This window comes from Gallus gallus, chromosome 8, assembly GCF_016699485.2.
Source record: "Gallus gallus isolate bGalGal1 chromosome 8, bGalGal1.mat.broiler.GRCg7b, whole genome shotgun sequence".
NCBI classification, from domain to species: domain Eukaryota; kingdom Metazoa; phylum Chordata; class Aves; order Galliformes; family Phasianidae; genus Gallus; species Gallus gallus.
In genome coordinates this window covers 10,538,290-10,564,491 of record NC_052539.1, presented here as the reverse complement: position 1 = coordinate 10,564,491, position 26,202 = coordinate 10,538,290, and the positions used below count along the sequence as shown (strand labels likewise).

General features: G+C 42.2%; 1 protein-coding gene and 1 long non-coding RNA gene across 23 annotated transcripts in view; one reads left to right on the top strand and one right to left on the bottom strand.

Moving 5' to 3' along the window:
• The window catches only part of HMCN1 (hemicentin 1), a 281,366-nt gene that overhangs the window by 63,458 nt on the left and 191,706 nt on the right, over positions 1-26,202 (top strand). For 21 of the 22 annotated variants that reach the window (XR_003076395.3, XR_005861916.2, XM_025153031.3 and 18 more), the window contains exon 1: positions 25,730-26,061. The exons of the other annotated variant lie outside the window; for it this stretch is intronic. Coding sequence is in view for 19 of the 21 variants with exons in the window: in XM_025153031.3 (XP_025008799.2) it covers positions 25,797-26,061 (265 nt within the window). In the remaining 2 variants the exon portion in view is untranslated. Of the gene's footprint in view, positions 1-25,729; positions 26,062-26,202 lie in introns of those variants that run through there. 22 annotated transcript variants of the gene reach the window in all.
• On the bottom strand, positions 11,447-21,385 carry LOC107053953. The gene is made up of 3 exons (XR_001467786.4): positions 21,330-21,385; positions 14,303-14,442; positions 11,447-13,558 (listed from the first exon to the last, which is right to left on the bottom strand). It is a non-coding gene; the product is annotated as an uncharacterized LOC107053953 (long non-coding RNA).

Below are 26,202 nucleotides of genomic sequence, written 5' to 3'. Positions count from 1 at the left end.
GCACCTTCTAAAAATGTTTCTCTGGGATGAAGATCTCATAGATGAGTTTTACAGAGCTCTAGTGCCTCTGTTGAATTTCCACAGATTTGCCCATGCTAAGGAGCTTGGGGAATGGGAACATACTGCCTTCCCGGAGTGTTTCCCACATCACACACTTCTGCAAGGAGGAAAGATTTCAACCATTAGATGTGAAAAATAATAAATTAAAATACAAGCCTGGGTAATCCCCTAAAGTCTTCCTACAAGTAGAAAACCTCTTGTAGCCCCTTGTACGTTACTGTTCCTGAGCTCCTCAGAGATGGGCCCTGGGTTCAGCCCAGTGTCAGAGTTACTTTCCTGCAAGCCTGTGAAAGACCTTGTCTCTCCCTCATACCAGTTTAGTCCTCCAGTACAGGAAGGGCGTGGAGCTCTTGGAGTGGGTCCAGAGGAGAGCCACTAACAAGATCAGAGGGCTGGAGCACCTCTCCTATGAGGGAACTGGGCTTGTTTAGCTTGGAGAAGAGAAGGCTCCAGAGAGACCTCATTGTGGCCTTCCAGTACTTGAAGGGAGCGTATAAACGGGAAGGGGAATGGCTGTTTATGAGGGTGAATAGGATAGTACAAGGGGGAATGGTTTTAAACTAAGACAGGAAAGGTTTAGGTTAGATATTAGGAAGAAGTTTTTCACCCAGAGGGTGATGACATACTGGAACAGGTTGCCCAAGGAGGCTGAGGATGCCCCATCCCTGGAGGCATTCAAGGCCAGGCTGGATGTGGCTCTGGGCAGCCTGGTCTGGTGGTTGGCAACCTTGCACATGGCAGGGGTGTTGAAACTAGATGGCCATTGTGGTCCTTTTCAACCCAGGCCATTCTATGATTCTATGGTTGACAAGAGCAGCCAGAAGTTTTTTCTGACTGTTGAGGTGGGTACTTGTGTAAGAGGAGTGGACTGAGCAGCAGGGAATTTGATGTTCAAAGTTCTGTTTTAGCAGTGAACTGCAGATTGTGCCACTGGCAAGCTCTTTGACTGCTTTTTTGCTCAGTGTCTTCATAAGTAAACTGCTTTGAGATCTCTAAATGAAACAGGTTATACAATAGATAAAAGTTCTTGAAAGAGAAAGAGAGTGGGGGTTGTTTTAATGTAAATGTATCATTTGAAAGTAGTGAAACTGTTAGAAAATCAAATGAATGGCACACCTTGATGCAAGCGAATGAACAAATCTGTCTTCTCTTCTGTTTAAGGAAGTGAGTCCTGATAATTATTTGTGTTATTGTTTAACCAGGTTCAAAAGGTAATTAAAATGTCTCTACTGGCAATGAACAGTTATGATGAATGTAGCAATAATGTGTGTGAGTTGGACTTCTTAACAGAAATGAGCATAAATACAGTGTAAAAACACACAATGGCCCAAACCAAAGCATTTTGTGCTGCATTTGGATATCATCAGAGCATCTTTGGGCCTACAGCTTTCATATAGGCCGTCTGCAAAAAATAAAGAAGTCTGGATTTCCCTTAACTTTATATTTGGAGTACCACCTGATGAAATAAAATGAGAAAATGAATTATGCTATGTAAAAAGTAAAGAATTATCATAGTTAAAGAAAAAAGTTGAAGTTACCTTCAGGGTGTTTCTAGAGAAAGTTATGAGTTTGGGATTTGGCAAAAATACAGGAAAAATGGAGAGAAAAGGGGAGAGGAGAGGGATGATATATTGGCACAAGCTACCTTTTCCTGCTCTTTTGGTTACTGGAATATTCATCTAAGCATGAAGGAATAATTTTCATTGATTCATAGAATAATTTGGACTGGAAGGGACCTCTGGAGGCCAAACCTGCTGCTTGAAGAGTGTCCAATTCCACCTGGGTCCCATTACTCAAGACCTTATCCAGCCTAGGGCTGATTATCTCCACTAATGGGGCTTTCATACACTCTAAGCCTGCACCATTTTGTTTGTATGTAACTAGAATTTCCCATCTTTCAGCTCATGTCCCTTGCCTCTTTCTGTTTCACTTTACACTTCCAGGTCTGGCTCAATGTCCTCACATTCCTCCTGTGCATTCCCTGGAGGTGGCTGCAAACAATTCCCATTAGGCTGCTCATCTTAGGGCTGAACAAATCCAATAGTTTCAACCTCTTATGTACCATAGGTACTGTACAGGGGAATATAGCATCTGGAAACTCATTCTTGAAATGCTTCATTGGCATTTGCATGGAGGTACAAGACTACAGATTTGGTTTATGAGATACCATGAAAGTACTAATTAAAATTTCAAGTTGTTTTTATGGCCTGTCCTGGGAACTTCTTTGCAAAATAAACTTTTATTTTAACAGAAAAGGCAACTTGTTTCTAAAGTGCTGGAACAGTTTGTAAGCTTGTCCTTACCAAAAAGATGTTTATGTCAACTGAGAACATTGATGTTAAGTCATATACTAATTCCACTAATATGAAATCTTCCCTAAGCAACCTAAGTTGAAGAAGTACATGACATGCAGAGGCTGACTGCCTAGGTAGCAGCTGGGAAAGTGAATGAGAGCCTTGTTAATTTGGACATGGCCTTTGGTTGGAGAACTGTGATGCTCCCACTTGGACAAAGCAGCAATGGATCCACCCTTAATCAGTGTGTACCATGAAAAGAACTGCTATGGTGTGTAATAAGCTTTTGAAACAAGATGAGCCATGCAAAAATTCAGAAGCTTTATAGATTTAACAGTCTCTGTGGGTATTAAAGTGGGTCAACTGACAAAGCAGAGGAACAAAAGATAACTCTGAATGGAATTAATGAAGTTTGAACAATGGGGCTACATACCAATGGGTTTAGTGCACAGTGGATGGATATGAGTCACACTTTTTGAATTTATTTAGATTAGTGTTGCATAAGGGAGATATCTGGATAATAAAGAGGAAAGTTGTATGATTGTAATTATTCATACTGAATATCTAACCTCAGTGATATGCTTACGTCCTATGTCAGGCCATTGCTCTTGCCAGGGTATTTAGTTGCAGGTAATTCCTGGCATATTTTTTTTCTACAGAAAAGCCTTTGAGAATAAAAGCATGTTTTCTTTCTTAAAAGGGGATTCTGTTTTACTCTGTGCTTTTTCTGTTTAATTTGATAAATGTGTACTGAGAAATGTTCATGCTTCTTGCATTAAAGTTGAAAATGCCTTAGATATTCTAACTGGCAGGACCTAGCAAAGGAGAAATGAGAGGAAAAATATTAACTTTTTTTTGTTGTTGTTTGTTTGTTTTTCTTTCTTTAAATGTCACAATGTCTGTGCAAAGAAAACTCTCCTATCTGAACATGGTATCCTGATACGTGAGTGAACAGAGTCCAGAGTCCTCCTTCTGGACTCTTAGGTTCACTGGTTAAAAACTATGCTTTAGAAATTCTCCTTCTGCTGAAATGCTTGGAGTCTAGAGTTTTGAGTTGTTTGCATGCCTTGACTTCCAGTCCAGGTCCATGTTATAGACTTTTTCAGATTCAAATACATGTTACAAATTGGAACACAAAGTTTAAAAAATTATGCCAGAGACTATCTCCAGAGCTTAAGAAGTCCACTGAATGACCAGTCCCATTCATACCAAACAGGGACCTGCTGGTTGGCTCCCTAGTAACTTTTCCAATGTAAAAGTCTTAGTTTCAGCTAGGGTTTAATTGTTCTTCATAGATCTGGTATGATGCTGTGTTTTGGTTCTAAGACAAAAACAGTAATGATAACATTGGTATGTTGATTTCTTTTACAATCTGATGTGCTTGCTTTCATTTTGACACTTTTTGTGAGTTTAGATGATAAAAATTGCACTCAAATGAATTCTTACAGTGTCAGTGAGTACAATGATACTAGTACTTGCATCGTTCTAATGGAAAGCTTCTAGCATGCCAAATACTGGGTTTGCATTTTTCTTTTTTTCATTGGATCACACTATCAATTTATGAACATCTTGTTTCAGATTAATACATTCAATATCCCCAAGTACACATGACTGTATTTTGAAATGTAATTTCATTTCTGCTATGATATCTCAAACTATGCAATTCATTTCAGAGATACTGTAAACCTACTAATTGCTATAAATTTACTACATCTTTGCTCCGTCTATGTCATCACTTTCTATTGCTAACTGAGGAAAAATATTCATTTGCTTTTGGAGGATCTATCTACATCACCATAAACCTACCTCAATTCTACCCTAATGCAGTAGAAAGAGATGCTAAGCCTTCTAAAAGGAACTACCTATCCATTTCAGGAAAAAAAAAACAAACATGAATGTGTTTCATGTGTTTCTACACTTACGAAAGGCTAAAGATTAACATAAAGAATTCTGTTTGTTCCTCTGCTTACCTCCACTGTACTTGTTAGTTTGCTTACAAGTTTGGGAATCTGCCTGGGAGTTTGTTGCCCTGTGTACTTGTTTTGAGACTGTTGATGTCCTAGGGACTACTGGTGAACCACAGGTTAAGAAGCAGTGATAGAACAGATAGTCTGTATTTCTTCTACCAATATTTGAGTGTATATATTTTTATGGATTTTTATTTTAAATCTGTATTTTAAACCTTTCATTTTGATTTTATTTGCAACATCTAACTTGATCTCAGCGAAGCAATTTGTAATGTACCATACATCCGTCCTCCGAGATGTTTATCATCCCCGTTTCTTTTATTTTATGCTTCCATCTAATATTCAGTTTTTTGTCCCTCCGATTAAAGGAAACCCTAAGCTTTGTATGTACTAAAGGTCTTGATTTTTCCAGTTTCTGATTTCAATACATGGTATGTGTATGAAACCAAATATTGAGAAAGCTTTGTTTAGAATACAGGAGTGTGTCGTATGTAATGTTCTTGTTAAGAGAAGTGAATTAGTTGTGTAGAAACATGTGCCTGACTGCTGATACAAGGCATGCTCTTGAAGAGTAAGGTTTACCTTTGGTTTATTAAATGCATACACTCAGCATTCAAGAATATACTAGTTTACCTGTTGTAGAAGGCCACCTGCCTAATTGCATGGGCAGCTTTGTCCATGGCCACCCATTATTTTCTTATTAACAGTTTCCCTGTTCGTTTGTTTGACATTTATATAAGAATATGTGCGTGGGAGTGGATGTATAAAACCCACAGGAGCGCTCATGAATCCAAAAAACTACACAGCATCAACATATGTCTTCCTTTGTGAAATGTCACAAGGCAGCACTGGAAACTGAAGCCCTTTCTCAGCAGGATGTGCTCAGTCAAGGCAATACACACACAAGCAGATTCCTCATTGGCCTGCTCTGTCTTAGAGAGCTTTAATGTCTTTCAAGTTGATTCTGTAGAGGCATCCACAAAATTGAGATATTTCAGATCAGCCGGTCACTGAGTGCTTTATGAGGACCATGCCTCAACATAAGCTGTATACAGCAATGTTTTGTTTTTGATGCAAAACCAGGTGCCCAAGCCTGAACACAGTACTCGAGGTGAGGCCTCACCAGTGCCAAGTACATGGGCGGGATAACTTCTCTAGTCCTGCCCACCACACCATTCCTGATCCAAGCCAGGATGCCATTGGCCTTCTTGGTCACCTGGGCACACTGCTGGCTCATATTCAGCTGACTGTCCATCAGTACACCAAGGTCCCTTTCCATCAGGCAGCTTTCAGCCACTCCTCCCCAAGCCTGTAGGGTTGCCTGGGGTTGTTGTGACCAAAATGCAGGAGCCGACACTTGGCCCTATTAAAATGTTTAGATTCTTCTGGCTACTGTTTGTAAGCATGTTTAGCCTGACTTTAAAATTAGAAATGGAAGACTCTGCTAGGGAAATGCAAGAAAATGAACAGAAATAAGCATTCTCTGTTGTCTTCTGCTGCAGGTGCCTTGAAGATAACCTGGAAAGATGGAGGACTATGACTCAGTGAGGGAGCAGTTGCATTTCTGTCCCATGATTTATCAATTTTAACTATTCAAGAGACAAGTGAGAGATACAGATGTTAAAATTGTTTCGAAAAATTGTGACTGTTTTTCTTTCATTTTTTCTTAGCTGGATAAGGGAGGGTACTTTTTTGTAGGACTGCTTTTTTTTTCAGAGCAACGCAGATGTTCTTGGGATAGGTGGTCTTCACAATTTTGGCTTTTCTGTTTATGAACGTTTTGATTCTTATGCAATCATCTAACTCTGACATCCAAGACTGATTCTAAAATATAATGAGAGTTGGTAATTCTGAGTGCTTGGTCAGTTCCCAAGTGTGTTAAATAGCACCAGGCGATGGTGAAGTTTATTCATGGAGAACAGTGGGTTGTTCTCAAAATAACGGGTCATAGGCAAGAGATTGTCCTTGTGGGTGCGATGGCTGAGTTGCCAATAGATGGCACTGAAGAATCTGCAGCATCACTTCTTGAGTCTGTAGCATAATAATGCCTCTTGTGTGTTACACATAATATATATTTCATAGCCCCTTGCGGTCAACTTGTTATAGTTTCATATTTTGGCAGCCTATTTGTAGACCACTGCATAAAGAAGATTATTTTTAACATTTTCATGTGCTTAATCTTTAATCCTACAAAGATCTCTAGCCCTGTACATTTTCCCAGATGCTGGAAAAAATATTAAGTATAATGAATATTAATACCCATTGCATTAATATACCTAATACTAAAGTTTACAGTTAGAACTATGTCCTGCCACTCCCTATATATAGACTATTTGTAATCCTTGTTAGTGAAATTACAGTTGCTTCAATGTCAAAGCAAAAAATTAAGCACAGGTGTATCAAATCCATTTTTTTGCCCTTCATGAAGTTCTTCTGCTAATACCAAAGTACAGTGTAACTCAAAACGCAGGCAAAAAATGGGACAAATTGAAACAATTCAAAGTTGAAGTCAGCAGCTTTTAATTTTGTTAGCTGCCTTCTCAAATTCCTCAGGGCCGTTGGTGTTAACTTTTAACAAAACCTGAAGAAAATAGGAAGATTATGAATGCATTGGTGGTTTGCCAGTATGCTTTCAATATTTAAAAAGAGACCCTGAAAGCTACTGGACTGTTTGCTTGGTGTCACACCTGGTAGAAGTCATAGGACAGTAACTTATGACTCCATCAACAAAGAATTAGAGGCTAAAAATATAGTCGGTGCCTGTAAGCAGGGTTTCACAGAAGGTGGGTTTTGCTGAAAATTACACTGCATCTCTTTTTGGCTGAATGATGGGAATTGTTGGCTTGATGTCACTTGGCATTGTGATTGAGAAAATGTGCACTTGCTGGAATGAAGAGGTCGAGTTTTAGATCAACTAACAGCAGGCTTTTGGATGGTGGTTGATGATTATCAAGGCAGTGACCAAGGAATTTTCTAGCATAGTCTCTCAGGATCGCATTTCTTTCCTACATTCTGCTATTGTGGTAAAAGTTCAGATGCATCTCTACAGTCAATACCCCAGGCAAAGACCTGCATAGAGTCTCAAATTCTGCTGAGATCTTGGAGGAGGACAACTCAGAACGAAAAGGTCTAGTTGGCTGTCTTTGACCACCTGGATTTGGTGGAAGAGCTGACTAACCAACTGCTAGTGTTTGCTGGGGCCTGATGGGTCTGTGCTAATGTCTGTTGTAAGGTGAACAGGAGTGTGCCAGTGTAGTGTCTTCCATAAACACTGAATTTATATTTTCTCATTCAGTGTTGTTAATATTGCTTCTACATTTTGTAATGTTCCTTTTAAATTTCTATAAACAGGGCTGGTCAAATTCATAACTGGATTGTGCAAAGGCTGCTCTGAAAGTAATGCCCCCTATGATGTTACTCACAATGTCAGAGGCGGATGTTGGTGGGATGGCAGCAGAGACTGAACCTTCCCACCAGTATCCCATTACATTTTGCTGCCATGTGACAGATGGCAGCAGAGAGGCACTCTGACAGAATGACATCTGGCATGGAAGTGCATGTGGAGCAATGGCATGTCACTGAATTCCTCCATGTGGAAAAAATGGCACATTGATATTTGTTGACACTTGCTGAACATTTGTGGAGGCCAAACAATGGATGTGAGAGACAAGCCATGTTCCAAATGGCCATGCAGATTTTTACAAACGTGGCATGCAGGCTCTTTTTCATTGCTGGCAAAAATAGACAGTGGTGGTGATTGTGTTGAAAAATAGTGTTTTGTAGCTGAGAAATTGCTGTATCAGAGTTTTATTGTGCTCTTTTTATCTGTTGTGGTTTCTATAAAAATAAATAGGAGGAATTATTTTTGAAGCAACCAAAATATTTTAGAGAGTTCATGGAGGGACAAAAGAAAGGAAGTTTGGGCAGAGAGAAGTGACATCTTATGATATGTTCTATTTCTTCCATTCAGGATTAGGTAAAGGAAATGGTAATATTATTAATAATTATTAATCTTTGAAGGAAAAATGAAAATTATTTAAAATAACCCTCAGAGTAGCAAAATAAAGCATAATCTCTGTTTTAGCACTGGAGAAACACAAGTTTAATTGTATTTTTTCAAAGCCACAAATGAATCTATTTTGGGTGCAGGAGTTTCTGGGTAACAGGTCTGTTTTATATTAATTTGCACCCTCCCAATGTTTTGTTTTGTTTTGTTTTTTGTTTTAAATTAAAGAGAAATAATAGGAATAGGGATGCACTGGAACAGGTTGCCCAAGGAGGTTGAGGATGCCTCATCCCTGGAGGCATTCAAGGCCAGGCTGGATGTTGCTCTGGGAAGCTTGGTCAGCTGGTTGGCGACCCTGCAAATAGCAGGGGGTTGGAACTAGATGGTCATTGTGGTACTTTTCAACCCAGGCCATTCTATGATTCTATTACCTACACAGTAGAATAGTAATGGATATTTTCAAAAGCAAAAAGGAGTCTTTCAACTCCAAGACACAAATATCAGATTAAGCATCTTTATGAATAAAGTATATCTAGATTCCAGCAGCAGAGATGTTTCTGACAGGAAAGTGCTGTTCTCATTCTGTTGAGTGATTTTATAAGTAGGAAGCAGCACCAGGTGCAGCATTTCCCAGTGCTGATCTCCATCACTGGCATGGCGGTGGGACCAGTTTGCAGGTGAGGTCCTGATCACCCAGCTTGGGTGCACGGGTGTGCCACGTCCCAGCAGCTGTCACTGTGGACCATGGACCAATCTGTTGTGAAGGCCTCCACCTGGTGGCTGATCGTGCCTAGCGTGCCGCTTCTTGTACTGGTACAGACTTCAGCAGCCCGCTATTAAAAGCCTTCAGAAGCCAAGCTGCATGTTTTACAATTGCCTTCTAACTTAACAAAGTTAACTCTTTGAGATTCTGGAAAAATAGATAGAAATGTTAAAGAGGGTCATCTTCTGGGCTCTGCTGTGACTCAGCCCCAGGACTCGCCCGAGTAACAAAATACGGGACCTCGTGTAATGAGATAAGATTTGCTGAAGTTTCCCACCATTCTGAGCATCAAAACCAAACATTCAGCTGGTGCTGCTGTGCAGCAGGTGATTAGTTTCACAACCACTGATCACCCTAAAACAGCAGAGTGTAAGTGTGATCCCATGAGAGCTGCGAGCCCTTATCTCTAAGATGATGTGACAGAAGAAAAGATCCAGCCTAAGTCTGAGCTGGTAGTTAGACAGGCTGTGTGTGCAAGCATATCTGGTACCCAGTGAGAGGCAATACACAAGTTGTTTATAAAGTTACTGAGGAAGTCACTTTTCGGAGTGGATCCTGAGTGTGAAATTACACATAAAAGGAGAGCCCTTCTATGCAGAAACTGGCATTGGCAGAGCTAACCCTATTTCAAATTAATCCCATTCTGGTGTGCCTGTGGCAGCTGCTGGTGGGTGCTGCCGCTTGGATTCATGCTGCAATGATTTATTTCCAGATGGTGTGTGTGGAGCTGCGCATGGAGAATGCTGTATCCACAGAGCCTGCTGTTGGTGTCCTGGTCTGCTCTCACGTGCCTGTTCTTTGGAGATCAGGAAGGAATTCAGTTGGGGCTGAATGGCAAGCTGTGCCACTGTATTGTTGGTAGATCACCACCCTTGTAAGAAAATAAAAATACCCACCATACACCATGAAGGAACCTCCTTTTGATCTTCTCTGAGTATGTAGGTCACTTAATGTGAATAGGATTTAGAAGCCATTTTTACAGCACTTGGTTTTTATTTGCCACAAAATGCTCATGGTGGATGCTATAAAAAACAAAAGTTTTAAATAGACCTAAGCTTTTATCTCCATTTGTGTATCATATGGAATACCTTATTTGTACTGATAGGTTTTTGTTCAAGATCTCCCTGTGTCAGGAAATTTTTTGTTCTGATAGACCTCGCTCAATTATCTTCAACACAAAAAGAGACAGAGCATGTCTCCAACTTTATGCTGCCCAGGGAGGAGAAGTTAATATTAATTAGCCTATAAGGCCTGTGCAGTAAGTCCAAAGTTCATTTCACATCAGCCTTTTCTCTGGTACCAAATTATGCACTACCACATTGGTGCCTGTTGCACACCTGAAACAGAAAAAAATCCCTCCATTGCTCTTTAATGGATAAGGCAGGGCTGTTTTTAAGCACTGGATTGCCAAAGCGCTCAGTGTGCAACTGACTGGAAACTCAGCTGAACTTCTTGCTGAAAAATGTCACTGCGATATTTCTAGAGTTTGGCATTTGGAGTCTCTAGACACAATAAGCACATCCCTCTGTGACTCAGATCTTTGTCTTGGTTCTATAGGAGGTTAAAATGGAGAGCGTAATATGTGACATCAAGAAAAGTTCTAAGTGTAACTAAGGCTCTAGACACCTTCACAAAACACATACAACTCTCTGATTTGGAGCAGTGTTTTTAGCAAAATGATGGCCACCTCAGGTGATAGAGAGGACATCCTGAGAGCATGTCTGATTCTTTGCATCGTCTCCCACACAGATTAGCCTGACCCTCTGGAGCAGCTGCACATTCATAAAGTCTTCATCAAGTCTTTGAATACTTGCTGAAGAGAGCTTTGCTCATAAACAAAACAAAGCAGTAGGACCAGTTTTGGTCTTTGGGAAGCTCCCTACATACCCTGGTCACACAGGTATTTTGCCCTCTTAAAGACAAGACTTTAACTAGTTTTAGCTGCATCAAAGCAATCAGATTCTTTTTGCTGTTTATAGGTATGCATGACCTTCACTATTCTGCTTACTTTTGTCTTGGTTATAACAAATATTTTAATCTTCACCCATTTTTAGTGTTCATTTAAAAATCTTCAGTAATAAAAACAGCACATGAAAAAGCAAAGTGTCTTTGAAGAACTAACAGCTGAACTTCATGCAGAAGTGGTGTAGTCATACTGAAGACAGACTAAGGAACACCAATAGCAGGGTGAATTTGTGCCTTTCTTTGGTCAGGATCCTTCCCTAAGTCATCAGCTGGATCTTCTTCCTGAAAAGCACATAGGCAACCAAAGACAACTCCTACGATATTTCTCCCATCTTGTATTTATTGTGGCTTTGATGAGTAGATTTAGAAACACTTTACCAAGAGCAAAAGATAATAAAATAAAAACTTTAATTGCAAGAAAGAGTAACTTGAAGGACTGAAAGAAGCCCCCAAAAAGGCAGAAGAGCTCTTATCACAAAACAAATCACAATCTCTGTCATTGCCATCAGTGATATTAAGCAGGAATAAATTTTGTCACAGCATTCAGGAGATATAACTGGAAAATCCACTGCATGGAATTCACTGTGTGAATTTTTTACAGCATGAAGTTCTTATTTTTACAACAGTTCAGGAAGACTGAGCAAATATAATATGTGTTTTACAGACAGCTGAAATGTGTCATAAGCTGCAATTAAACCATTTCCCCCTAGAAGAAAAACAAACATAAAAAATCTACAAAAGAATAAGTGAAAGTTTATTAGCAGGAACAAGTTTTCTTAAGAGTAAAATGTTTTCTATAACTGGGAAATTCCATTTAATTTAGACAAAATTTTGCTGACAAACAAGTAAAGCATATTTTCCCTCAGTTTCTGCTATTTTTCAAGTCTCGGAGAGAAGAGAGGCCATGTTTTACTGAAAGGATTCTAAAACCTGAAAATGATTGCATTCGTCAGTGGGCACAGACAGAGACTGGAATAAGCTGCACAGGACTCTTAAAAAAAATATTACGTATGGCAATATATTTGACATCCTCACCATTATATACAGAAAACCTCATGATGGAGATTCATAATTAGGTGCCATGAAGAAGTTTAGCTGATTATTGTTGGGTAGATTAAAGCAGTCACATACTGAGCCCCAGTTTATTCTGGGCTATGGTCACACTGCCTGCACAAACAGCTGATGATCCAAAGGTTGCTGAGAATGGAAAGGAAGAGATCTCTTAATCTCAGGGAGCTTCAGTTCAGGCAGAATTGAAGTGAGTTGCTGTTTATATTTAGTGGCTTATTTCTGGCTCCTTTCTGCACAACAGGCAGCTTTTTGCTTTTAGATTCTTCAACTCAGGAACCTGAGGGCATTGGTTAACTCTTACTTGAGCAGATGGTGAGAATGGAGCATCTCAGTAGGAACTTGTCTTGCGAAGTACAGCCATGATGCTTTTCTTATGGAAACTCAGAGCATTTCCTTGTGTGCATGCCAGCAGCTGTCATTGCAGATCAATTAATTCTCCCAGCCCAGCTGATATTAGTGATTGAGGAAGTAAAGTTATAAAGAGCCACTGAGGTTCTTCAGAGCTTGTAATGTTACACAAAGTAATGAGAACATGCAGCGATCTCTTCTGGACCAGAGACAAACCACAAGCAATAACCAAAGCATCACTTAATGCTCCACCAAGCACAGGGAGAGTGGACTTGCTTGTCTCATGTGCCACTGTGGTGTGGCCTTACACCAAATTTCTCTCTCGCGAGTTCATCTTCATAGAAGAAACTTGGCCTGTGATCTGGCATTGGCAAGTTTCACTTTAGTCCGAGTGCCTGAACCAGTGACATCATTGCTGTGCTCTGATTTCAGCTGGGGAGCCTGGCGACCACAACTATGTGCCTGTCACACTGCTGCTCCACAGCTGTTTGCTGTGCTGCACTGACAGCATTCTAGTGTTGCAGGGGGCCTCAGTTCATGCCCGTGAAGTTGCCAATGGTGTCAGTGTGCTTTCTGTAAGGTAACTCTGAAGGGCCTGCAGCATTCACCTAGAAGCCTGGCTGCAGCTGTGGGCATCAGTGCATATGATTCCATTGCCTTCTGGCTCAGCTTGAAACCTACTCAAGCTTGAAATCTTGTCAATGTAAATGAGTTTATAACTTCTCACGTAACTTCTGTTAGTTGGCAGGTGTTACATGGACAGAGCATTCTGAGGACACTGGGGCTGTAGCTGGTCTCTCACCAGACTCAGGGCCCTGCAAAGCATGTGGAGGGGCAAGGAGGTGGAGGGTGGGCAATAATGGTCAGTCCTGGCAGCCCACAAAGTGTGTCTCCTGGCCCTGTGCCTGAGACAGAGTCCGAGTACTTTGCCAGCCAAGCAGCGCTCATTCAGCGGGAGGTGGATAAGACCTGCTGCTTTTGGCTTTACCTAGGAGATACCATCTTGTTCCTCCATGAATCCTTGCCATAGGCTCTTTAGGGAACTGCCAGACCCAGAGCAGGACAGACTCTTGCATCCTTAGCTCTGAAGTGGCAAAAAAGAAAGAAAAAACAAAACAACAAACCTAATCTTTCTCATGCCAACGGGCTTTACAGCTTTACATATCTAGTCACTGAAAACACTACATGAAACCATGCTTTCTTTTATCTCCTTACTTATTTGAAGAGTTGTGTTTTGTGGAAAAAAAAAAAAACAAAAAGCAAACATAAAAAGCAGTTACGTATGGGTGAAAAAGTTTTGTTTTTAGTGGAGTAGGAGTGACTACTAAATAATAAAGTCTGATCTTTAATGCATTATTGATTATGAATGTTAAACCAGATTCCCATATATTTTTTGTTTGGATCTGTTATCCATAATGAATGTGTATTCCAACTAATTAAATCAGATTTGATTGTTTAGCTAGAAGAAATAGGATGGGTTTTAGTTTAACTGCAGTTTGTTCAAATTTCGCTGGAACAGTTGCTCTAAAAGATTCAGTTGTGTGAATACATCGTAGTGCCCCAGTAAGGGTGTTGCCTGGTATCTGAAGAGCCTGAACAACAGAGAATGAAGTGCTGCTGTCAGAACTTATCACAGAATCATGGAATATCCCGAGTTGGAAGGGACCCACAAGGGTCATCAAGTCCATACAGGACCACCCAAAATTCAAACCCTCTGATGTCCAAATGCTCCAGCAGGTTAGGGCTGTGCCCAGTGCCCACTGCCTGGGCATGGGAGCCTGTTCAATGCACACCACCTTCTGGTGCAGAACCTTTTCTTCATGCTCACCTGATCCTCCCCTGGCAGCTCCAAGCGATTCCCTTGGCTTCTGTAGCAGTCACCAGAAAGCACAGGTCAGCACTGCTCACATTGAGGGAGCTGCCATCAGGCTGCCATCAGACCTCCCCCCCGCCTCAGCCTCCTCTTCTCTGGGTTGAACAAACCAAGTAAATACAGTGTTATTTGGGAAGACAGTACAATCCCTGGATACTTTCAGTAGCCATATTCCATGCTCTCTTTATCAAGAGCAGTTAGACCAATAAATAAAAGTTTTATCACCTTGGCAGTGATAAAACTAAAAAGCAGGAAATCAGAGTCAGCATATAGGACCATAGCGTTACTTCAGGCTATGCTGAGTAATGTAGTAATATGATTTAACTTCATACATAGAGATCAGAAGTGCAATTAATTAACTAGATTTGAAGGCAAGTTACCCATATGAAATCATAGAATCATAGCGTCATTAAGGTTGGAAAAGACCACTAAGATCATAGAAGAGCTTAGAATCATAGAATTGCTCAGGTTGGAAAAGACCTTAAAGAGCATCGAGTCCAAGCACAACCTAACCATCTCTAACTCTACATCACCCAACTCTAACAACCCTCCACTAAATGTCCCTCTCATGTCCCTGAGAACCACATCCAAACGGTTTTTAAACACCATCCAGGGATGGTGACTCAACCACCTCCCTGTGGGGGCCCATTCCAGTGCTTAACATCCCTTTTTGTAAATAAGGTTTTCCTGATATCCAACCTAAACCTCCCCTGGTGCAACTTGAGGCCATTTCCCCTCATCCTGTCACTTGGCACCAGTGAGAACAGACCAACCCCGCTCTTGCTATAAGCACCTTTCAGGTATTGGAAGAGAGCAATAATGTCTCCCCTCAGCCTCCTTTTCTCCAGACTAAACAGTCCCAGTTCCTTCAGTCTCTCCTTGTAGGGCATATTCTCCAAGCCCTTCACCAGCCTTTTTGCTCTTCTTTGGACCTGCACCAGCACTCCATGTCCTTTCTATAATGAGATACTCAAAACTGAACACAATACTCGAGGTGAGGCCTCACCAATGCTGAGTAGAGGGGCAGGATTACTTCCCTAGGAGCTTAAGGATCATCTAGTTCCAACTCCCTTTCCATATACATGTTTGCCACTCACCAGATCAGGCTGTCCAGGGCCTCATCCATGTGGCTTTGAATGCCTCCAGGGACTGGGTTGTCCATATCTTCTCTGGGCAACATCTTCCTGTGCCTAACCACACTAAATAAAAAATGTCTTCCTAACATCTAACCTAAATTTCCCCTCTTTTAGTTTAAAGCCATTCCCTCTTGTCCTATCACTATTAGACCATGTAAAAAGTCTGTCTACCTCCAGCTTGTACGCTCCCTTCAAGGACTGGAAGGCTGCAATGTGGTCTACCCAGAATCTTCTCCAAGCTAATAAAAGTCCAGCTCCCTCAACCTTACTTTGTAGGAGAGGTACTCCAGTCCTCTGATCATCATCTAGCCCAACCATTGACCCATCACAAGCATGCACACGAAACCATGTCCCTAAGTGCCACATCTACCCTTTGTTTGAAAACCTCCAGGGATGGTGACTCCACGACTTCTCTGGGAAGACTGTTCCAGTGCCTTTCTGAGACTAAATTTTTCCAAATCTCCAGCCTGAATCTCCCTGGCACAACTTGAGGGCATTACCTCCTGTCCTATCACTAGTTACTTGGGAGAACAGACCAATCCCCACCTTGCTACAACCTCCTTTTAGGTTGTTTTAAGAGAGTGATGAGGTCTCCCCTGAGCCTCTTCTTCTCCAGGCTAAACAATCCCAGTTCCCGCAGCCACACCGCAGCAAGGCTTGTTCTCCAGATTCCTCAGCAGCTTTGTTGCCCTTCTCTGGACACACTCCAGGGCCTCAATGTCTTTCTTACAGTGATGGGCTCAAAACTGAACACAGCACTCAAGGCGTGGCCTTACCAGAGCTGAGTACAGAAGGACAATCACTTCCCTAGTCCCGCAGACTACACTACTTCTGATAAAAGCCATAATCACAATGGCATTCTTGGCTACCAGGGCACACTGCTGGCTCTTGTTCAGCCAGCTGTCAACTAACATCCCCAGATCCTTTTCCACCACACAGCTTTCTAGCCACTCTTCCCCAAGGCTGTAGCAATGCATGCAGTTATTGCGACCAAAGTGTAGGACCCAGCACTTGGTCTTGCTGAAGCTTGTCCCATTGGCCTCAGCTCAGTGATCTGGCCTGTCCAGATCCTTAGGGCCTTCCTACCTTCAGGCAGATCAACACTTTCTCCCAGCTTGGTGTCATCTGCAAATTTAATGAAGACACACTCAGTACCCTCATCCTGATCATCAGTAAAGATATTAAACAGGGTCAGCCCCAGTACTGAGTCCTGAGGAACACCCTCATGAGTCAGTTTTTTACCCAGAGAAAAGTACACCTGTCCAGGCCATGGGCTGCCAGCTTCTCCAACATAATACTGTGGGAGACAGTGTCAAAGGCTTTGCTGAAGTCTAAGTAAACTGCATCCACACGTATGTGCTAGGGAGACCTGTGGCTTGTGGTCTCCAGCTTTTACGCTGGAGGGCATGACCTAGCTTCCTCTGTTCAATCAGATATTTATCTTGTTTTCTGCAGTGTCTGAACAAGCAAAAATCTGTGTGGCAGGGACCCAGCTGTCATCAGAGGGACTGGAGGACCTGCCCGGTGCTCTGCACAGAACTTCTATTCCTGTTTGCTCAAGAAAGCATAGACTAGGGCAGTGAGTACTCTTGGAAACGCCAGAGTTGTTTTGGTTGAGCAACAACAAAATTAAGCTCAAAGCAGACCATTTTTAATGGAAAATTTTGGACTGGACCATTAGTGTAACAAAACCGTGGAGACCTGAAAACAGGATTGTGATGGAAGCTGCCAAGTAATTTAATGATAAATAATGAATTAGCCCAGCCAGTTTTGTTTAACAACTACATTTTATAAGGGGAAGTTTTTTTTAACCCCCTCTCTTTGAAAGTCTTCTTATTCTTATTACAAGAGCTTGGGCCCATTCTTATTTAACTCATCTCTAACCCTCTGACCACAGGGACAAAGGTACTGTGAAGTGCACTCTGAATGCTCAGAGTATCTCCGTTACACCAACAAAGTGTGACTGTGGTGTTGCTTTCTGCAACTATGATGTTAGCCACCTGGTCAGTGTGCACAAGAGGGCTAACACAGGAGGCCAACATCATAGTTGCTGAAGGCAACACTGTGGGGAATGCTTTCCCTCCTGGCAGTAAATCTAGCTCTCCAGACACTCAGAGGATCTGGGAAGTTAGACTTGGTTACTATTGGAGAGGTGCCAACTCACAGCCTGGCAGGATTTTAAAGGATCTGTCGGTATTTATGGGTTTAAATGTGAAAACAGAAACTGCAGACTAAAAAAAATCAGTCAAAAATGATGAACTTATTAACTGAGTGAACTTGGTTTCTTCAAGTGCCAGAAAAACACACGTCACAGGCCAGACCTAGTGCTGTCTTGGTGAAAAAATTTAAAGTGGGATATTTAATAATGTGAGAAATACTTAAATCAGCCAACTCTATACAAAAATAAAATAAATTGAGATCAGAACTGTGAGCTAATTCTTGTAACACTATCACGGAGATGAAGATAGGCAGTGGGAGAAATGCCATGTAGCTTAGCCTGTATAGACAGATGCAGGGAACTTGTACTTGCATTTGTTTCTAAACAAAATAAGTTCTTGAGTGGCTTAAATGGAGCGAAGCATATAACTCTGGAGAACTAAACATCTATTTTCATATTTTCATCTTTGTTAAGCAAATGGTATGAATTCCCAAACTGATTTATTTGTTTAAGTGAGTATTTCTATTTCCTCATTTATGACTGAGGAAGATGAGATCTCTTTCAGAACATCTTTGTTAGAATACACCCATAGGGCAGCTCTGTGGATTGGGAGGCCTTTCTGCTGTGATGTGTCAATAGGATGCTGTACCCTAATTAGCTTCTCCCAAGAAATTAAGAATAGAAGATTTCATTCCAAGGCACAAAATGCAGTATTTAAACTAATGGGATGCAAATCTGCAAACTGCATCCCATAGGATAGCTCTTGGAATGAGAGGAATGGGATGGTTGGTGATGTCACCTGTAATGTTTCTGTCAGTGACTCCAAAACAAGCTTCAGTCTGCAGACTGAAGTGGCAATGCCCTTTGTAGCAGAGGATGATGATACTTCTTTTGGTTGTACGCCAGGAAATATTGCTACTTGCCATCAAGATCAGAGACTGAAGAGCTATATTGCTAGACTAATTCCGTTAGAAGTGCATTAAATATCTGATCTAATATATACAAATTACTTACAGGATTAAGATAATTAGGAATAGTTCTTCATACTGAAAGCTGCTATTTGCATGATATATGCTATAATGTAATGGAAGTTTTGTAGATTTTCAGAGTTTCAACATCCATTGTAAATAACTTAAAAGTATTGTCAGGTGTGCCCAGCCCACGGCCCACAGGCTGCATGCAGCCCAGCCCTGCCCATCCTGCAGTCCGCATCCCCACACCATCATGGCAGTGGCTCTTCCCATTGAGTGACCCAGCCCAGCCCCAGGTGCGCATCCATTGCTCATCAATGGCCACACACTGGTGTGCAATCAGTGCTGCATCAGCTGAAACCAGGGCATGGGGAGGGCACAGTGCAGTGCTATCTCAAGTTATGGCACATAATTGCATGCATTTTGATACACTGGCTAAACACAGTCCTGTGAACAGCAAGAAAAATTTCAGCCTTGCTTTCCATTTTGATAATGGAATTTGAGAACAGGTATCAAGAATGCCAAAAAAATCTTGGTTTTGTTATATCTGTGACTCCATTTTCAGTCAACATAACTACATTACCTGCAAATATTCAGATGGAATGTATAGAGTTGCAATCAGATATTCAAGTCAAAAATTGGATCATGTCTCTTTCCTAGTCTTCTGTAAGACCCGTCTTACCAGAGAAAAATATCACTATAATATCCTTCACTTCACAATCACACCCTTTTCATGTCATCGCTTTTTGGCAGTAAGAACATTTGTGAACAACTGTTTTAAAGGATGAAGCATAGAGAGAGTAGAATTTCATCAGAAATATCTGACAAACACCTTGAGACCTCTCAGAATTACAGTGATTCCCATTGAACCAGGCTGATGGATTAGGTTCACATGAACTGGGTCAGATACCCACTACTTTTCTGCTTTTGTTAGCCTGTTTTTTAAATGTTTTAATTAAAAAAAAATACATTAATAGTAAGTTTTGCTACTTATATACTTCAACTGTGTTATACATTTTAAATGCGGACCAAGACACTTCCTCCTCACACAATGTGGCCCAGGCAAGAGAAAAGGCTGGACACTCATGAGACAACATAAGTCTGCTAACAAATGCTAGATTTTATTTGATCTGGGACAATTTTGGTAAAGTATACTCTAAACAAATCTTTTTTTTTTCTTCCCAAAATGTAAAAAGTAAACTTTCTGAATTTTCTTCTTATAAGAACCTCTCTTTAAAAAAATTGGATATAGGGATTGTAGCCCTGTGTGTTTGTGGGAAATTCTGCTTTTAATTAAAAGTTAATTCAACCTTAACTATGTAAAAAAAAATATATATATATATATATAAAATAATCTTTTCTAAAAATAAGATTACTATTTGTAACGCATTTTCAAAATATTCCACTCTGGTTAGCCAGTAGAGGGAGATAGTGATCTTGCTTTCTAGCCTCAACATCTTACTGTTATTTTCATAATACAGCTTTGTTGCCTAATTGTGTCCAAACACTCTTGAAAATCTTGACTTGAAGTTATTGAAAATAAAATAATTTTAAGCTATAAAAATTTTGGAATATCTTTATATATGTGGTGTAGGAGTTCTGCCCGTGTGAGGCCCCATCTGGAGTACTGAGTCCAGGTCTGGGGTCCCCATACAAGAAAGACAGAGAGCTGTTGGAGAGGGTCCACAGGAGGGCCACAAAGATGATCAGGGGGCTGGAGCACCTCCCCTATGAAGACAGGCTGAGGGAGCTAGGCTTGTTCAGCCTGGAGAAGAGAAGGCTGCGGGGTGACCTCATTGCAGCCTTCCAGGACCTGAAGGGAGCCTATAAACAGGAAGGGAGTAAACTCTTTGAAAGGGTAGATAACAGCAGAACAAGGGAAAATGGTTTAAAGTTGAAGAAGGGAAGATTTAGGTTGGATGTCAGGGGGAAGTTCTTTACTATGAGAGTGGTGAGGTGCTGGAACAGGCTGCCCTGAGAGGTTGTGGATGCCCTGTCCCTGGAGGTGTTCAAGGCTAGATTGGATGGGGCCCTGGGCTGCCTGGTCTGGTATTAAATGTGGAGGTTGGTGGCCCTGCCTGTGGTGGGGGGGGTTGGAGCTTGATGATCCTTGAGATCCCTTCCAACCCAAGCCATTCTATGATTCTGTGATTGAATGACCCTACGAAAATCCCTGCCCAGCAGCCTCAAGTGGTGATGGCAGTAGATGTATTGTAACAGCAGATATATTGTAACATCTACTTCTCTGTCTGATTATGTCTGATTAATCCTCTATTCAAATAAATTGGTGGAAGGTTTATAAGTATGATTTAATGCACATTAATGCGCATTTCTTGGACAAATCAAATGGCTAACTTGTAAGGAGGTTCTTCTCATGGATACAGGACTGCTGTACAGCGTACCTCTGATGTGATAGCCTCTGCTTGCTCTCAGAACAGCAGTGAAACAATCTTGCAGTGCTTTATGCAACCCTAGCTCCTCTAGCCTTCCAAAAGATTCAAAAAGGACTTTCAGACAACAATACTGAAGTCCTTTCTAAATTCCTAACTAAAAAATTTAGATTAAAACTTAAAACTGGTCACCTCTTACTCCTTTTTTGTACAATCAACAAATACACAATCAGCAGAGTGGTATGATTATGTTGGTATTTCACAGGTCGTAACTAGAAGGATTATCACAGTGGAAAGGGATAATTGAAAACAAATGAAAATACTCACCCATGTCCTAGGCTCGCATAAAAACTCCAAAGGGAGCAATCTCCAGGAAGAGACCCTTCCCCAGTGGCACTCAGCCCTTACTTGGAGTCTAGGAGAGGTGCAGCCAGGCTCCACCCCTTCCAGTCACACAGCTGAATTGCCTTCACCTCTGCTCCCAGGGCTGACCTGGTACTTTCAGTAGGTGATCGATCAGTGGTTCAGGCCAGGACTCAACAGTTCCCATACACTTTCTTAGCAGCAAACTGAGCTGTCATTCAGTACACTGGTCTGATCTCCGTGATCTGGGAAAGGAGCTGAAAGTACTTGGGCTAGATGTGGCTGCCTATGGTCAGTGTAGGTGTTTGTTTAAAATGTAGGTGTGATGAAACCCACACTGCCTCATGCACCATTTTTAATGTACAGACACAAGTAAATTTGCATGAGTACATGGCTATTGATAATATTTATAGATAGATATAGATAGATATATAATTCAGAATAGAGAGAATTAGCATGTATTTCTTCAGTGCAGAAATTTAAAAATTCAGGAAAATTATTTGTTGAGGAGCTGGGCTTGAAAGATGACCTCATCTTGCTAATAATAAGGAAAAGTTTATTAGCTGGTAGCACAAATTAAGATATAATACCTTTTATAGGATACTATAAAAGCATACGCAAATTTGCAGTGGGAATAATTTACCGAATTACAGAATTTTTGTCATTTCAAGGTTATTTCTACAGCAAATAACAGGTGTTCTGTATTTTGTGCTGTTTCCATCCCTACATATATTCAGTAGAGAAAGAAATGCATAATCTTCTTTTAGTTCCAAAGAATCTTGAGAGGAGAGAGAGGAGAATAATGATACTAAGTGAAATTTAGATGTGTTTTTGCACACTTTCTGCTGCAGATTGTGACCTTGATCAAGTCATTTAGTCCTCTGCTTTCATTCCTCACTTGTAAGCTGGGAATTAAAGAGCTGAGAATTACAGATTTTTTAAGGACACACTGATTACATATGCATTGTATGTTGTGCTCAAAAACTTGTAGGCTTTAATGCAGAAATACAGATTGACAAGGAGATTGACTGCCTTGCCCATTAGGAACAGGCCTCATACTTTTGCTTATTCTGTTTCTCCATCCATTGTTTTATTTACTCTTTTTTTTTTTTTTTTTTTTCCCATGTGAATGAGGAAATTGCACAGCAGGTTGTAGCTTGGTCCTACTCTTGGTACATTATTGATAAAAGCAGGATGTCTGCTTCTGAGCTAGAAACAAAACTTTCAGCCCAACTTTTACTTCTATGTCCTGATCATAAGATGACCTGTTTTATAAAGCAAATGCTTTATAATCAAAAATGAAATAATTTCATCTTGTGGATGAAAGATGATTCAGTTCTGCAGCAGGGCGAAATGGTCTCTTGGCTGAGGCAGATAGTTTATTAAACAGAATATTCCAGTTGCTACTGCTATTCGCTCCTTGTATCTATCTCTTTTGCTCTACTTTGTGATATTCTGAAAGGTGTCGAGCTGTGAACCAAATGGACATTTAAACTTCTGTAAAAGAGAAAGGAAATTGAAAATGGCAAGAAATTATATCTCCTTTCGATTCTTGCATCTTTACAAGATAGAACACATGGCATCTTAAAAATCTCTGATTTTTACAACCTTTAAGTTAGAAGCTGTCCAGCATCTAGAAATGCTTGCAGAACATGTAGGATTGTTAGCACTCACCTGTCTGCTTTGATACTGCTGTAAAGCATTAATTATCTAAGCCAACATTTCTGGATGCAGACTGAGTTTTAAAAGAAAGCAGTAACCATGAGGCTGATGAGCTGAACTGATGAGAATTCAATCAGTCATGAGTGTGAAGAGATCCAAACAGTTCTGGATCCAGCTTCTGTCTATGCCAATAACCTGTAGAGCAAGAGTAAGGAATAAATACAACCCGTAGCTTGATTTCACATTCAAACAAATCTTTTGGAAAAGTGCAGATCTAAAACTTGCAGTTCCTCAAACTCTGTATTATTCAATACTCCATTCAAAAGCATCTATGCCTACAGACAGGTGGTCATACTAGAATGCCAAGATTTTTCTTAACAAAAGCAGGTGGTTTCTAGTCATGGATTTTGGAGAAAACCTACAATATATGACCCTTCTGAAGATTCAGAAGCCAGAAGTCAAACAAAACTTTCTTCTTTCTTCCTTCCCAGTCTCCTGAACTAGTACATTTTTTCACAGCGAACAGATTTTAGGGTTTTTATACTTGAGACAGGCTAGAGAGAAAGGAGTTAAACAGCTGAGTGCTTCGTTCCACCTCACCTTATGCATGCTTGTTCTGGACAATTATTTAGCTTCTTACCACATGCAAGCACTTTGCTCACAAAGTGACTGGAATGCTCAAAGCTAAGAATCAAGCACCACTGACATCCATGACAGCAGTGCGCACAAGGGGACATGCAGGAGCCAGGCTGCTGGCCCTGAGTCAGACCAGGGGACACAGAGTCTGTCTATCTGTCTGTCAACCCCCCCACCCAGGGCCCGCACCCAGCCCCTTATGCCCAAGCACTCTGCTTGCAGTGCACTGCCATGATGCAGGCTAAACCTGGCAGGCATGCTGCCAAGGCCTGGGCCATCAGGCAGAGGAGGGCACAGTGATTTTCTTGTGAGGTGGTTGTTTGGTGAGGAAATCATGCCATTGGAAGAAAAAATAATAATAATAATAATTTCTGTCACTGTAGGGCTCTCTTCCTGCAAATTTTAAAGGCCTGCTGTGAATAATGGTGTCAGAGCTTTCAAGCCTCAAGAATACTTTATAGCGGAAAGTGTTAGACAACTAAAATAAATAGAAGTTTCCACCATTACAAAAGTGAGGTTTATTGTTCTTTGTGCTGTACTTTAAAACTCATGCTAAATGACATATTTTTAGAGACACAGCACTATGTGTCAAAGGGTTACTTTTTCATAGAGAGACCATCTCGGTTTGTCCTAGACTATTTACATCAAAATGAGAAATAATTTAAGACAGAAGAACACAAAAACCTTCTTTATCAGGAAAAATGTAACAGGAATTCATCTTCAAGAAGGACCAAGTGAAATCTTTACATGTGAGTGCTGCCAGTCCCTGGGATGTTCAAAATATATACTCCTACTTTACGGCTCAGACGCATTTCTCCTCACAAGTTTTGTTAATATTCTCACAAACCTGGTCGGAATTTTTTTGTTAGCAGAGCTGCAGATGAGGCAAGTTTTCCATGGTTAGGTGTTTTATTGTGAATGCTTTGCACAGCTCTGGTTCTGTGTTTCCTTCTCATGACATCAGTGCTGAAGGGGAGAAAGAATGTAAACATCTGTTTTTTATAATTCAATTCCAGGCTTATAACTTGATTAGGATAAGCAGTGTTCTGACATGATTAATTTTCCAGTCACAATATGGTGATCTGAGTGTGCAGTTTTAGCAGCAGTTTAAGGATTAGAGCAGAGGGAAGCTAATGACATATAAATCCCACTGCATCGCCTGACATTCCCTGCCACACCAAACACAGTAGGAAGCCACCTGCCTTGCTCCATGAAGGCCAGAGATGTGACATTCCTCCTGCTCTTTGTACTGCCCATGGCCTGCCTGGCTAGAGTGGCCACAGGGAACTGGGTTGCAGCACCTGCTCATGTGGTGCTGGGCTACCACTGAGGAGCAGGTTTTCGGGAGAAGGTTATGTGCCTAGTGGGACGAGGCCACATCTTCAAACAACTAAGCAGCTCTGAAAAACCTGGCCTTAAGTCTCCTTGCTGCTGGCCAGCTGCAGAGTGGGGTTAAGCACTGTGCTACTTGCTTGCTTTCCTTTGTGTCCAGCCCATTGGGTGCCTGGAGCACCCGTGTCCTGCGGTCTGTGCTGCCCTGTTCACTCATAACTTCAACACAGCTTCCATACAGCAGGAGAAGGTGTGGCCTGGAAGGGACCACGAAGTCCAGGTGCCAGGCAGCATCTGTGGAAACGTGACGCCAGCAGGAGGACACGGCGCACGGAAAAGAGCTTCCAGCCTCGCGTCGAGGCGTCCATACATCGTCCATATGTTCTTCCGTCCGCCTAGGGCCGGGGCCGAGGCACCTCGGCCGCCCGTGCCCCTCCCGCAAGGTGCAGGCATAGGCCAGGCCCGTGAGGCAGCGTGCTGCCCCGGCCGCCCGGCTCCCGCCGGAGTCCTCAGGAACCTCCCACCCGCTGACAGGAGCCCCGCGAGGGGCGCTGAGGTGAGGGCCGGGGCCGCGGCGGGCCGGGCGGCGGGACTCTCGAGGCGGCCGGGGCTTCCGAGGCGGCCGCCCCAGTCCGATGTCGCACCCCGCGGCATAGCAGCGGCCCGGCCTTCTCCCTCGGGGCGGTGCTGCCCCAGCCCTGCCCGATAAAAGAAAGGCGGAGCGGGACCGCCGCGGCACACAGACAAAAGCTGCAGCGTTTTCTGCGCTCCGCGCTGAGCGGAGCCCCTTCCCGGCGGATCATGGCTCTCGGCAAGGCGCAGGGCGCGGGGCCGGGCGCCGTGCTGCTGCTGCTACTCGCCCTGAGTTCGTGCGCTGCGCCAGAGTCTGGCGCCGAGGCGATCCCGGAGGGAGCCTCCACGCTGGCCTTCGTGTTCGATGTGACCGGCTCCATGTACGACGACCTGGTGCAAGTCATCGAGGGAGCGTCAAAGATCCTGGAGACGTCGCTGAAGCGACCTAAGAGGCCACTTTACAACTTCGCCCTGGTGCCCTTCCACGACCCAGGTAGGGGGAGGGCTCCTGCTCTGCGCAGCTGGAGGGGCCCCGGGAGCGCGGGAGGGTCTGCGGGCGGTTCCGAGCTATGAGCCGGAACGCTCCCCGAGCAGCCCCGGTGCCGGCTGGAGCGGCTCAGGGCACCGAGCCCTC